The sequence below is a fragment of the Caretta caretta genome, chromosome 13 (genome assembly GCF_965140235.1).
Source record: "Caretta caretta isolate rCarCar2 chromosome 13, rCarCar1.hap1, whole genome shotgun sequence".
In the NCBI taxonomy this organism is placed as follows: domain Eukaryota; kingdom Metazoa; phylum Chordata; order Testudines; family Cheloniidae; genus Caretta; species Caretta caretta.
Genome location: NC_134218.1, coordinates 6,362,553 through 6,376,094, shown reverse-complemented (window position 1 = coordinate 6,376,094; position 13,542 = coordinate 6,362,553). Strand labels below are relative to the sequence as shown.

Here is a 13,542-nt window from a genome sequence, read left to right as displayed (position 1 = left end):
ATATCATTCGGAGATATTCAACTGCCAATGATATGGGAAAAAATACCTTATTGCTCCAGTAGTCAAGAGTGTTTCCAATAATTTTAGGGAAAATAATTTCTGTTCCAAATGCCCTTCAGGTGAATCAGGATCTCAGTCTTATAGCATGAGTCTCATCAATAAAAAAGTTTTCAAAAGAAACTATCAACTTTCTCTTGATTTCTATTAAGCCATCTACCAGATCATCTTATAACTATGTACAGAAGTCCTTTGTGTCTATATTACAACTGGGTGAATTCTTCAAAACATTTCCTGCTAATATTCATTTTAATAAATATTTGAACTCTTTCACATGTGATCATTTCCTTTGTGTTCATTTTCTCCAACTATTTTACCAAGTGCTTTTAACTGATAGGAATTTTTATAGAAATAACTAACTTTAGGTGAATATTAGTATTCAGAGAGTGAATTTTGAACTCCTAAATGCAAATATTCATGCCAGAAACTTCCTTTCCAAGTGTTATACTCATCCAATTAAAGAACAGAAATGCTATCACGTGTCCAAATAAAACCATCTCAAAAAGCTTGAATTTCAAATATTCTCAATGAACTGCTCAATCTGCTGATCCAAGGGCACAGTCCCCCATTGATCTGACAAATCTATGTAAGGCTAGTGTTCAGAATTCTCCACTCACAGTCACAGATGATAGCATGTTGCATGCCTTACACACAGGTCAAATAGCTACACATGGTGGCAAAGCAGTAGAAAATCAGAACCCATTCATTATTCTCTGAAACTGTTTGAGAAATAATTTGAATAGCAAATAAATTCAGGGAAATTGCAAAATGTTCATGGACAATAAACATGTCAAATTTATTCACTACAAATGATTTGCTCATCTTTATGGAGCCTTGGGGAAGCTACCTTGACAACGATTAAAACTTCAATTATGGAACATCTAGCCTTCTTTGGAAAGAAAATAAAGGAAATGAGGTTTTGTCTTTTCACTATGAAATCATATTCCTCTGTTTTACATATGCTTTGTCATGTCCAATAGAGACAATTTACAGTGTTAGAGCTTATTTTATCAAGCTTGCAAAATCCAACAGCATATTAATTTCCCCCTAGGATATTAGTTTGGTTTTAGATTCCTTATGAATGTTGACAACTCTATAGGCCAAACTGGCCAAATTTACTGACTTAATTTGGGGCCCTAGAGTGCATAAATGGAAGCTTTAGAGAATAATGAGCTCAGATAAGAGAATCACTGACAACATGGGGTATGATTTCCTTGAAGATTCAAATCTCAAATTAATTGCAATTGCATCATTTCTATCTATTCCCAGAGGTTAAAAACCAGGAAGACTTCTGTGTAGAGTCATAGACAGAAGCTTTTCCCCCCAAGCATCTCATCCAAAAGAAGAATATCAGAACTCTTTTTGTAAGCACAGTGGGGCCTTCCAAAATGAGTCACACTGAAATGGTTAAACACTGAAATAAGACCATTGGGCCTTTTCCGCAAAAAGTTCCACCAACCCCCCCCTGGCAGTATAAAGGGGCCTTATAGTAACCATAAAGTATTTGCACCTACTTTAAGGTCCCTTTATACTGCCAGAAAGATATAACGCATGGGAGGAGATCCCTATAATCATCCTCCAGGCAAGCTCACGGTCCTGCAAATCCCTTCTTAAAACTTCTCTGCCAAGGTGCCTTAAAAAACCCGGCATGGTCAGGCAGCTGGTGTGCAGTGATCACTGCCATTACAACGCAGTTGCATCTTTTTGTATCCCTCCTGTTAGTTTGTTGTATCCTTCTGTAGTCTCTTGCCTTACATGTCGATTGTGAACTCTTCGGGGCAGAGTCTGTCTATTTGCTCTGTGTCTCTACAGTGCCTACAACAATGCCATGACTGGTGTGACTGCAATTCCAATGATTAATTCTTATTAATCATAAATTGGTCTTTAGCATAAAGGAGAAGCAGGGTCATTATTTCTTATTCCGTTGCTAACATTTTCAGGCTCTAATCCCATTCCATTGGTAGCTGGGTTTGCTGCTTTTTCAGGGGCTACCTGAAAAAGATTTGAACGTGGCTATTGTATTTTTCTGTGTCTGGTTGGTGCAGAAACAGGGACTCCCACGTGCATGTTAAGGTTGCAGGAAATTATGCGCACATTTCCTGGGCTGCAGTCTAAGCCACTGATCATATATTAGTGTTCAGCTTGTGCCTGCTTTTAGGATAAGAAGGTCTGAGTGCCCATGAATTAATAATTACATAGGGCTTATCTTCAGAGGTGCTGAGCACACACCACCCCTGATGATTTCAGCCAGAGCTGCAAGCTCAGCACTGGTCAGGATCAGGCTCCTGGAGAATGGAAAAGATCGTTTCAATAGTCTCTAAAGCTGCAAACCCTCTAGATATATATTTAACTCAATCGTTTCTTAGAGACGTACTGAATTGGAACCATGCAACTGTTAATTAAAAACGAAGACCGTTCCATTGTCAAAACTCAGTCACAAAATGTTACCTGTTTAAAAAGCCATTTCTGTTTGCTGTTGCAGGGGCACTTAGCACACATTCTGCCAGGGTTGCCAAGCACAGCGGTGTGTGCACCAACAACCAGAGCCTGGATATTGAAGTACAATAAGTGAAGCTGCTCAGAGCCCTTGCTAAGCCTTTAAGACCTCAGCCAATGACAAGTGGCTTCGTTACAATGAAAGCAGCCAAGAGAAAAAGGGAAGAACTCAGGGAGAAGCAGTCCTGTTTAAACCAGCTTGGGAAGAATAGAAGATTCTGTGCTTCAGATAAAGCTTTTTTTTTTTTTTTTTTGCAGTTTGTAACACAGCTGCTTCTTCTGCGCTTTCATTAGCACTAACGTGTACAGGTTGTCTAAGAAGTTAGATGTGCGATTACATGCCTAATCTGTGTATCCAATCAATGCTATTATCTCATAGGGACTGTTCCACCGGCAAAGAACTGGACAGAGCACTGCACAGGTCACTCTGCCTCATTCCACCCCAATGTGTCCCTGCCTCAAATATATAGGGGGCATGCCAAAGATGTGAGAAGGTAGGGCCAGGTGCTCCAGCTGGTATAATTTACAGTAGGGTATAAAGTTATGCCAAGGGCTGTTTCTGGTCAGCTACGGAATAGGGGGAGCAAAAAGGCTGCTAAGAGTTACTTTTACCATGGCTCCCTCCTGCCCCAGATATGCTACAGGTCAATTATGGTTCATTTGAGGATGTAGCCCATTGACTATTCATATCCCTGCTGTTTGTTTGTTCCCTCCCCGCCCCCAGTCACATGGCATTGTTTCTAATCCCTCATTGGGCAACGGAAACTTTTAGAAGAAGAGAATGATTTAATAGTGAATATCCAACCATGCATGACACACTTTCCTGTGGGAATTTTTTGGAGAAATAATAATTCATGTTAAAACTTGTGATGCTTTTAGGAATCATGAGGATTGTCATCAGTACTAGGCAGCAATCTGAATCGGCACCAACAATGCATAACAGGATCGCACAGTTCACGGCCAAACAAACTCAATGTTTTTATTCACAAAAATATTTGTAAATTACTTTGGTAGATTTGACCAACATTCCCTTGCAATCGGGAATGTGTGAAAGTCAAATTCTGATATTTCCATCACCCAGGTAGCATACTTTTGAACGGTGCTGATATCTCATCTCTCAACTAAAATGCCCTTGCTACTCCTCTTTTGGATTCTGGCTTTGCAAAGCCTGACACTGAGCTTGCATAGGGCTCACTGAGAACCAAATTTGGCCACTACTGTCCAAAGGTATCAAGTAAAGAAAGCAACCACCTTCTCCTGCCATATGTGTCCATATGACACCCAGATCTCACACACACAGATCCAGCTACAACAGTTTATTTACAAACAACACTAGAGGTTCCTTGGACCAATCCCAGAACCTGCATAATGATCCCTAAACAGTATCCAGCCCAAGAAGCTGCAGGTAAGTTTGCAAACAATTTTGCAGAAACACTCCTCCCTTCCTCCTATCACTTTCTACAGAGAACCGCTCAGGTATAAGGTAGTGGATATTACACTGTTGCCCAGGTAGGAAAGGTTCTCAAGTGAAACCGAGACCATAACCCATTAGCACTTAGAACCAGACAACGTTAGGGTCCTTTTTCAGCCTATATTGGACAGAGGGTACTCATGACTTTCTCCCAGTTTATCCCCTTTTTAACACCCTCTTCAGACATTCGTTGTTAGAACTGATGGTGGTGGAGCAAAGAGAGCTTTGGTGGATGGTTATTAGAATGGGACGGAAGGTTCCAATAGCTTTGTCACCATAGGGATGGTGCCTTTAAAACAAAAACAAAACCCTTCCCAAACAAAACATTCCACTGCATGCACAGTTCTTCCCCTAGGGAGAGGAAGAGCAAGAAGAGAGGGAGAACAAACCAAATGTGACAGATGTTAGTCATGTTGCTTAGCGTATGACTTGAAGGTGCTCAGATCCTACAGCAATGATGGTGGCATAAGAAGCTCGATATTCTAGAATAGTATCAAATAGAATAGGGAGAGAAAATTACGATAATCTCCCCAATGCAGAGAGCGGAGCAGCTTTTTAAAGGAATAGTCGCCTTCCAGCGATGGAGCTCAGACTCACTTGTTGTAGAGAACAATATCCGGCCTCCAGATGAGTTCTGAAGGGATGCGGATGGATGTAACGTTCTCATATTCCAGAGGATCCCAGCGTAACTTGTAGTCATACCACTCCTGGGAAAAACACATCCATTACCAGGGACTGGGAGGAGTTAGAATTGAAATATACACGGAAAACCAATACAAGAAAACACCTTTTGGGCTCACCCACCTGCTTCACCCACATGTTCGTGGTCATCATTTGATTCTTCTCATCCTGAAAAGGAAAAGCCACAAGCTCAGAAAGCAGAGGCATGTTTAGTGTAGTCCATTTTTGTAATCAGAAATAATCTCAGCAATAAATATATTTTTTCAGCTAAAAAAGCTGATGTTCCTGGAGTTTAGCATGGGACAGAACGCACCTGTCTGATACCACCAAACACCAGAGGCTAAGACTAGGCAGTCTCAGCAGACGATCAACTTGGATTTGTTTGACAGATTTTCTGAGAAATGTGTGTACTAAGAAGACTTTTTTGTTTTGAAGGATATTATAAGGCCCAGCCAAGATGAGCTCAGCACAGTACCATGGGGGGGGGGGAGGAGGAGGAGAAGAATCCACAGCTCTAATACACCCCCCACCACAATGGGGGTAGGATTGTTACATTAGTCCATCACTTCTCCCCCAGTTGCCCGCTGAACACAGCTTCACAGGGATTTCCAGGGAAGCTGTCCTATTGAGAACTAACCACATACCCCTTGCAACTTCTCCCTTGGCAGGGCAGAATACCAGTCTGGCTACAGACGTGGGCTGGGTGGGGGTATCTGGATATGGCCCCTGTACGATTTACCTTCGAACATGTCCACAGACAGTTCCCCAGTACTTCCTTTCCTGAATTGTTCTGACTGCTTGGAAGTGATGCTTTATGCCTGATCTGCACTTACCCTTCTTGAGTTTCAGGCCATTATCGATGGCTCTCTGCCTTTAGCTCTAACATGCATCTCTTCTCTCCAAAGTGTGTTCTACAGAGAACACACTATAGTACTGTGCTAGGAAGGAAGCTGAGGTGGTTAAGGTTAAAACCAAGGCCCCCCTGGCCCTTAGCCCTTGCCTCATTCCTCCAGAGCACACTGGTTTTCACACATCACAGAATATAAGGAAATTCCTCTTGCAAATTGGCAGCTTTCAGATAGACGTGTAGTGAGAACTGGTGGGTTGGTTTACCTGTATTCATATCTTGACACTTTGCCCTGAAAGTGTAGAGTCTAAAGCTTTTCTACTAGCTATTTGTTTACTTCTAAACTATATGCTTTCCCTGAGTTAGGGGATATCTCTCAGCTGCAATGATTGCTCACACAAGCATTGCCATTTAATTTAAAGTGTTCTTTAGAAAACAATTCTTATTTTCCTAACCCCTGCTTTTCTCTCTCTCATTTATAAAAAATGAATTTAGCACTGATAAAAAGTGCCAGCTAAATTGGCAGACTGTTGGAGACTGAAACCCTCTTTATATCCACAAGAGAGACAATGACAGTGAAATCTTCCCCTCAGTGTCCTGCCCGATCTAACCTGCAGGGACCGTCTAAAGAGATGATGGCTCAGTCTCTTAGCTTTTCTTATGGAACTGCCAATAAAGGTGCCAACTGGTGCCACCAGTGAGAATAGCATTTGCAAATTGGACATCTGTCCATGGGGACCTTTCATATAGGTCACTGAAAAGCCATCAGGAGGTGACAACTTTTGATTGTTACCAACTTGGGCTGGATTTGAACTGGTCAAGAAGAAATTAAAGGCTTTATATCCTCCAGTCTCTTGAGTAATTCACTCCTCCAAGACCTGTTTCTGAGTGCAACACGGTTTCATTCTTTTTTTAAAAAAAAATCTGTCTTGCATTTCTTTATACCTAGAGTGAATTAAGGCTCAAATTCTCAGAAAAACCCATGCATTTTGTGCATCTACTTTGGGCATGTAAGTACCAGGTTGGTCATTGCTTAGATTCCAGTATAATAGGGACTATAGGTAAAAATTTCAAAAGTGCCTGAGGGATTCAGGAGCAGAGCTGGCCAAAACTTTTCAACCAAAACATTTTTTTGGCAGAAAAAGTAGATTCCGTGATTCCAAAATGTTTCACAAATTCATGTCCATTTCGCTGAATTGTTCATTCCAAAAAAACAAACCCCAAATTCTGAAAATATCTGCATTTCATTTTGACATTTTTTAATGAAATGGTTTGATTTTTCAATTCAAAATGGATTTTCATTTAGATATTTTCTTTAGTTTTTTTTTTTAAAAAGATAAATGTTTTAAAATGCTCTAAGCCACAATGAAACATTTCATTTGACCCAAAACAATTTTTTTTCAACTTTTCAATTTGCCAAAAGTGTATAAACATTTCCTTTTTGGTCTGACCTGAAATTATTATTTTAATTTTTCAGAACTGCCAGTGAACTGAAAAACCAACTATTCACCCAGCTCTATTTAAGAGCGTAAGTCCCACCGAAAGGAACTTACACTCCTAAATCACCAGGGTTGAGATTTTCAAAAGTGCCTCAGAAATGTCAAGGGGAGTTAGGCGCTTAACTGTCATTTGTGCCTTTGAGAATCACCACCTTAGGCACTTTGGGAAATATTTCCTTGTATAAACATAACAGATACTCGGTTGCAGTAAACACATAAGCACATAGCTGGTTAGATGTATATTTGATCATTTCTGTGTGCATTTACCACGGTTGCACACACAAATGCAGTAAGCTTGTGTACGTGGCCAGCTGCATGTGCAGTGAGTCCTTTGTCTGCACAGTTACCAGGTCTTAGTGTGCAGTCAAGCAGCGTTCATGTGCATTTTGTCTGTGCAGTTCTGAAAACTTGGGCATCTGTAGTATTTACGTTTCTACAAAATATGTTAACTTAAAACACTACAAATTTGCTTTAGTGACCAAAAATATGCGAGTCACTCTGCAAACGCACAATCTGATGATAGCTCCGATCATCTACACAGCTCTTCGTGTGTTTTGGGGTAATAGGCTCTTTCCTGTGCTAAACATGAATGGAGTGTTAAGCTACAAAATATAAATATGTACAAATAAATGAAATCCAATGCGTGGCAGGCAAATTGCTCAGCTATTACTAATACAATTTAATTGAACTGTTTAATGTTTACTAGTTTGCTTGCATGCTAATTACAGCTTCTGTGTAAATAACCAAAGAAAAGTGCTTTGGACTCGGTTCAGTTCTCCCAGTTTAAGGTGCTGCAGCAAAACTAATGATGTTTGTTCTGTCTCCTTATTGGCCTGGCTTCAAAAGAGCTCAGATGGCAGTGTTTTTCTGAGCTCGCTATTAACAGAGGAACAGAAGGGTTGTGGTAGCCCTGGGTGGAATTTAACTGCATGGTCTCTTTTCCCAAGGTGAATACACTGCACTCCATGCTACCCAGCGGAGAGGGGCATAGAAGGTAAACGGGGTCTATCTAGTCTGTTCTTGAACCCATGTCTTAGTCTCATAGCCAGTTAGTCCAGCACCAAACTGAGGTCAGCATAACAGGGTGAAGTAAGGACACAGCAGGACAGTGGATTTGATATTGAGTTTTCTGGCTTTTTTCGGTCCGAGTCAGAATTTGAATACTGATCCTGTTTTTGCTTTTTTTGACTTTCTGCCACTGACACGTGTCCAGAGGAGACGCAAACTCCATTGAAAAGGGAAGGCTGCGCTTTTAACACCATGTCTGACAATCATGCTAAGTTTTCTTAAGAAATGCTGCAGTGGTAAGAAGGGGGATCGTTAAACAGACACTCAGCTGGACTGGGAACATGATACAGGAATTGTATCAGGGAAAGGGTTATACAGGAACAGAGAGAACCTTACTGAAGGAGATGGGGAATAATAAACTAAACCTCAGCTGCTTTACAGCCCTGCCTATTGACTGCAGTTTTAAACACCGGATTATGACTTTTACAGAGTTTATTCTTCCTAGGTAAGACAAGAAAAGCACTTCAAAGAACAAGTATTGATCTCACCATCCATGACTGGGCAGTTGCATAATAGAAAGTATCTCTTATGCCACCACAATCGTTGATGTACCATCTTTAATCTTATCAATTATTCAGATGAAATGCATACAACCTAAATATCATCAATGACAGATTTGGGCTCCTCAGCCTTTTTGTTCTGTGTGTGTACAGCGCCTTGCACAATGGGGTCCCGGTCCATGACTAGGGCTCCTAGCTGCTATCACAATGATAATAATAAAATAATCAACTCTGTTTTTTGAAGTTGTTTGAGCAAAGGCTTATTTTTAAAAAGATACACAACCCCTCATGCACATATGCCATTCATTTCTCAACTACCTATATTAAATTGTATACTGCACAGATATCTTTATGCTGCATATAACGTGGTTATAAATGTGATAAATTGCGGAACCATGTGCATCTATCACTAATCTACAGTCCTCTCTCCTGTACTCTGACCACCAATCTAGTCTACCTGTGACTACCTCCAACATCCCAAACATGAATGTAGCTTCAAAAATACACCCTTCTTTTAAACCTCCCACCACAGAGCCATTTTCTAATTTCTACCCAAAAGTAGAATTTACCCCTCAAAATTACAATGGCATGAGGCCCAATATGGACAATATTCAACCAGGGACAAGTTTAAGGCCTGAGATCTCATGACTTATGAAGGCTGGAAATTGGACCTTCCTACCACTGGAAAAGGGACTGTCTATTCTTCCCAACAGAACTCAGCACTCTCTGAGTGGAAGAACCATAGGGATCATGGTAACATTATGGGTGGAAAAATTATTACAGGTCTTTTAAGAGGTCTGTAAATTATAATAGCTGGAATATTTATCTGAGTCACATAGTTGTAGCTTAGCTTCTCAGAAGGAGGAATATGAAAGTTGGCACTAATATTTCTTTCTCTCTAATCCATTTCAAAAATAGTGATTCTGTCACATAGGTGACATATAGAGAGTACATGATGGTGTGGTATGCTATAAAGGGTTAATAAGCACTCATCTGGAATGACCTGTAAAGTTCATTTATAGCTTTACTGTTTGCGTATAAGCACTAACTCATGCCAATCATTCTTGTGTACTATACCATCCTGTATGATCTTTCTTCTCTCTCTGTCACATACATAAGAACATAGTGTACATATAGGTTTCTATTTAAGAAATAATTCACACAGCTTCCAAAAATTCAGTGTTCAAAACAGGTATGCATGGGCACAGACACACACGCTGGCATGCAAAATTAGTATCTGAGTTCCATGTGCAAATTGGTACTTGTGCACACACTCATGCTAGAACAGTAAAATGCTGATTTGTGTGGGTGTGCAATCATGCACCTGTTTTCTTCTTTGAAAATTGAGCTCCCAGTGCCATAAAATCATGTCCTTTAAATACCATGCCAATGCATACGCCTGACTCATAATAAAAATCAATCCATTTTGTATGTCATCTATATGTTGTATACATGTAGATTCCCTCTGAGAAAACATGCAGGAACATTTTGTCTCAGCCACTATGCCTCAAAGCAGCCAAAGGACTTTCCATGTGAAGAAAGAACTTTGGGATCCTTGGATAAGATAAATAATAGAGGTGTAAACTATTATTTGTGACGATTATGTATTATGAATACTAATTATAGATCAAATTCTAAACACATTACTTGTTTGTTACTCAGCCAAAATTCATTCCCTCAAAACTCCTCTTGAGCTTAATAGATATATCTTTGGATTTTATACCCTGGGCTTTCCTTTGGTTTCAGAAACGGCATCCCACTTTTTACTATAATTCATAAATAAACAATACAAGACCACCAGACTGCACACCTTGATGAGCAGTTATTCGCATGAGTTCTCCCATTACTTTTAATAGAACAGTTCATATGGATAACTGTTCTTCAGCATCAGTAAGATATTCATATTCTGATCATGAAATAAGTCAGCAAAAACTGCACAGGCTGGCTTGTATCTGGAATCGCTCCTCCCCCATGACCCCTAAAATCTCCACTGCTTATAGTTTCACTTACCACGTCAATGAGTTGCGCGATGGACAATCCGAAATGGACGAGGACCACATCCGAAATGTTGGCTACAGGTCGGGACCACTTGTTATAGCCCGAGAAGAGTTTCTTCAGGAGTCTCTCCTCTGCATGGGCTCGGGTTTCCACATGGCTGCACACTGCAGGGAAAGTGTGAGACATGAAAGTGTGAAATGTCTGTAAGTTAGGAAGACCAGAGCAGAGATATTTGGGGAGGAGAGAGGGGGGGGGGGAAGTGCTTCAACTTCTTCTCTCCTTGAATAGGCCCCAGTCCTTCTGTCCTTTGGCAGACAGACTATGATGCAAGTCTTACTTATATATGTACAGCACCTAGATACCATGGTGATGGACACATTAAAAATGCAGACAGGTAGAGGAGGAAAGGAATATAGGTGGGCATGACATGGCAATGACATACCAGTGACAGGACACCACCTTTCAGCATATACAATGGCATGGTTAGTTCATAATGTAGCATGGAACAGCATCTAGGAACTGTCTTGTGGGAGGTGGAGATTGTTAAAAAGCATTTGAAATAGACTGCCTGGCCTGTCCTCCTGTTAAATTGTTTCTGCCTCTTTGAGGATGCCAAGCAGCCCCCTGCTTGAACAGCTGGGAGAATATTAGCAAGCTTCAGGCTTTGAACCATGGAGTGAAAGGGCCACTTGCTCTGGACAGGGCAAGAAGAGGTTTTCAGGGGGGAAATAGGACCAGGACATCAGATCGGGGGTGTGTGTGTGTGTGTGAAAGAGAGAGTCTGTGATTATGGAGATTAAACATCAAAAATGACCACCATCAGACCAAATGTCAACCCCCTGAGCAAAGCAAGAATTTCCTGGTCCAGTAACTGCGGGGTCACTCTTGGCTACAACAGCTGTGCAGAGACAAAAGGCGAACAGGGTCTGGGGCGGGGAATTAGCTCAAGAGCACAGTCCCCCTCACGCATGACGGGAAAGGCTGGAGGCTGCAGAGAGTAGTTCCCCGTTCACTCGGGAGTCGCTGTTGGTTATTAAAAATTAAAGCCCAGCATCGCGGGGGGCAGCTGCCAGGAAACGTCTCTGCTCCCTGCTGAATGCGCACAAAGGCGCGGGACGCAGGGGGGGGATCTGGGGAGAAGTGGGGGGGGGGAGGAGAGCAGGACTCGGGCGTTTAAATCCCTAGTGGGGGTTAACCCTTTCCCACCCAAGAAGCAGAAAATCAACACAAAGCAAGACAGGATCATGCAAGTGTGTGTGTGTGTGTGTGTGAGGGCCGGGGGTGGGTCCTCGAGGGATCTAATGGAAAGGAGCAGGTGGTTCTTTTGGGGGGGGGGGGGTGTATTCCTTGCTTGCAATAGGACAATCTCCAGCCAGAGCTGGGGATGCTGGCTGGGGTGAGGAAATTGACCAAGGTCGCAGGGAAACCTGCTCTGAAACTTACCAGGGAAGACGTTCGCCCAAAGGAAGAGGAGAAGGTTTTCTTTAGAAACTAGGAAGCCCATCGCGGAGCGGAGCTCAGTTTCTAGACTGCAAAGTCTCCCTTGGCATCAACTTTTCTTCTCTGAGTCTCTGGATCTTCCAGCGTCATTCCCTCAGACTCCTTCCCCCCCCCCCCCCCACACCAGTTTCTTGGAGGGGGTGGTCGGTTTATTTGCCTCCTTTTGCTCACAGCAATTTCCAGCACTTTCGTTTGTGAGTCTGTCTCTTTCCTAGGACACAAATCCGCGCAGATACTTGAAGGGGTTCACAGGTGCTGCTGCGAGCTCTATTTTTAACGAGACAGCCGCCTTTGGTTTTCTCCTCCTCCCTTTCTCTGGAGGACAGGGGTTGGTTTGCTTGCTTCGTTTGTTTGCTGCCCGATTTTCATAGCAGAGCTCCTGCAGTTTCCCCCCCTTTGTTTTTTCTTTGCTCAGATTGGTCGCTGCTGATGGTCCATGCAAGCCAGTGAAAGCCCTTGGCAGAACAGAGGGGGATAGTACAGTATGTTTGCATATTTAATCCACTTGGACCTGCCCACCTCCTGTCTAAAGAAGGGGGAGGAGAGAATCCGTGTACTTCAGCAAACAGGCTGCAGGAAAGGAAGACTTTTAGAATGGGGGGTGAGTCTCAAAGGCCAGGGCTCCAGACTGGAAGGGAATTTGGTTCAACTGCAGTCTTTATGGTGCCTGAACCCCAATACAGATCTGAATGGAGCAGGCCCCAGATCTCCAGTTAATTATTATTCATTATCCCATTAAAATTAAATTTTCATCAGAAGTTCTTTACACTCTATTTATTTTGAAAGCAATAGGGAAAGTAAAGTGACTGTGGACATTTTTGGCCTGGACTTTTATTCCTTGCATATTTATATTATTATCATTGTTGAGCAAGAGACCCATTGTGCTAGATGCTGCACAAACATTCAGTTAAAAAAGACAGTCCCTATCCCAGACAACATCCTAATCAAGACTGTGTGTAAGGGGCTCACTTGAATACAACTTTATGCTGCAAACTGTCCTGCTGAAGTCAATGGTGCTACTTATGGAGTAATGGATTATCTGCTGTGAGTAAAGGAGTTGCAATCTTGCCCTAAACCAACTCACGACTTCTAATGATTTCAGTGGTGTACACCAGAATGCAGAACTGCGTCCTTTCTATTTCACTTTAAAGCTTGCCCCTGCTAGGATGTTATGATTACTTCCACAAGGATAGGAAATGGATTGTACTTGCAAGCGTAGGTAATTACTTCCACGCTGTAAAGTTAATCAAAGTCTGTTCTAATCATAAATCCATAGTTTATATATATATATCTATAATATAGTTTCCTTTCTCCCAAAGCATCTCAGGTGCTTTTTAATGAAATACATAACAAAAATAAGACCTAGGTCTTTTATAGCATTGGATTATGTGACTGACAACAGGTAGGTTTAAAGCAACCCAAGAT

The 13,542-nt window shown here is 41.7% G+C and overlaps 1 protein-coding gene across 5 annotated transcripts in view; it reads right to left on the bottom strand.

Moving 5' to 3' along the window:
• The window catches only part of CHRNA4 (cholinergic receptor nicotinic alpha 4 subunit), a 34,020-nt gene extending 21,427 nt beyond the window's left edge, over window positions 1–12,593 (bottom strand). Inside the window, exons 1-4 of one of the 5 annotated variants that reach the window (XM_048820389.2) lie at window positions 12,061–12,593; window positions 10,630–10,781; window positions 4,829–4,873; window positions 4,622–4,731 (exon numbers count right to left, since the gene is read on the bottom strand). In XM_048820389.2, coding sequence (XP_048676346.2) covers window positions 4,622–4,731; window positions 4,829–4,873; window positions 10,630–10,781; window positions 12,061–12,121 — 368 coding nt within the window. In that variant the 5' untranslated portion in view covers window positions 12,122–12,593. Of the gene's footprint in view, window positions 1–4,621; window positions 4,732–4,828; window positions 4,874–10,629; window positions 10,782–12,060 lie in introns of those variants that run through there. The other 4 variants (XM_048820390.2, XM_075118691.1, XM_048820391.2 and 1 more) reach the window with 4 other exon arrangements.
• Between the last annotated feature and the right edge of the window lie 949 nt (window positions 12,594–13,542).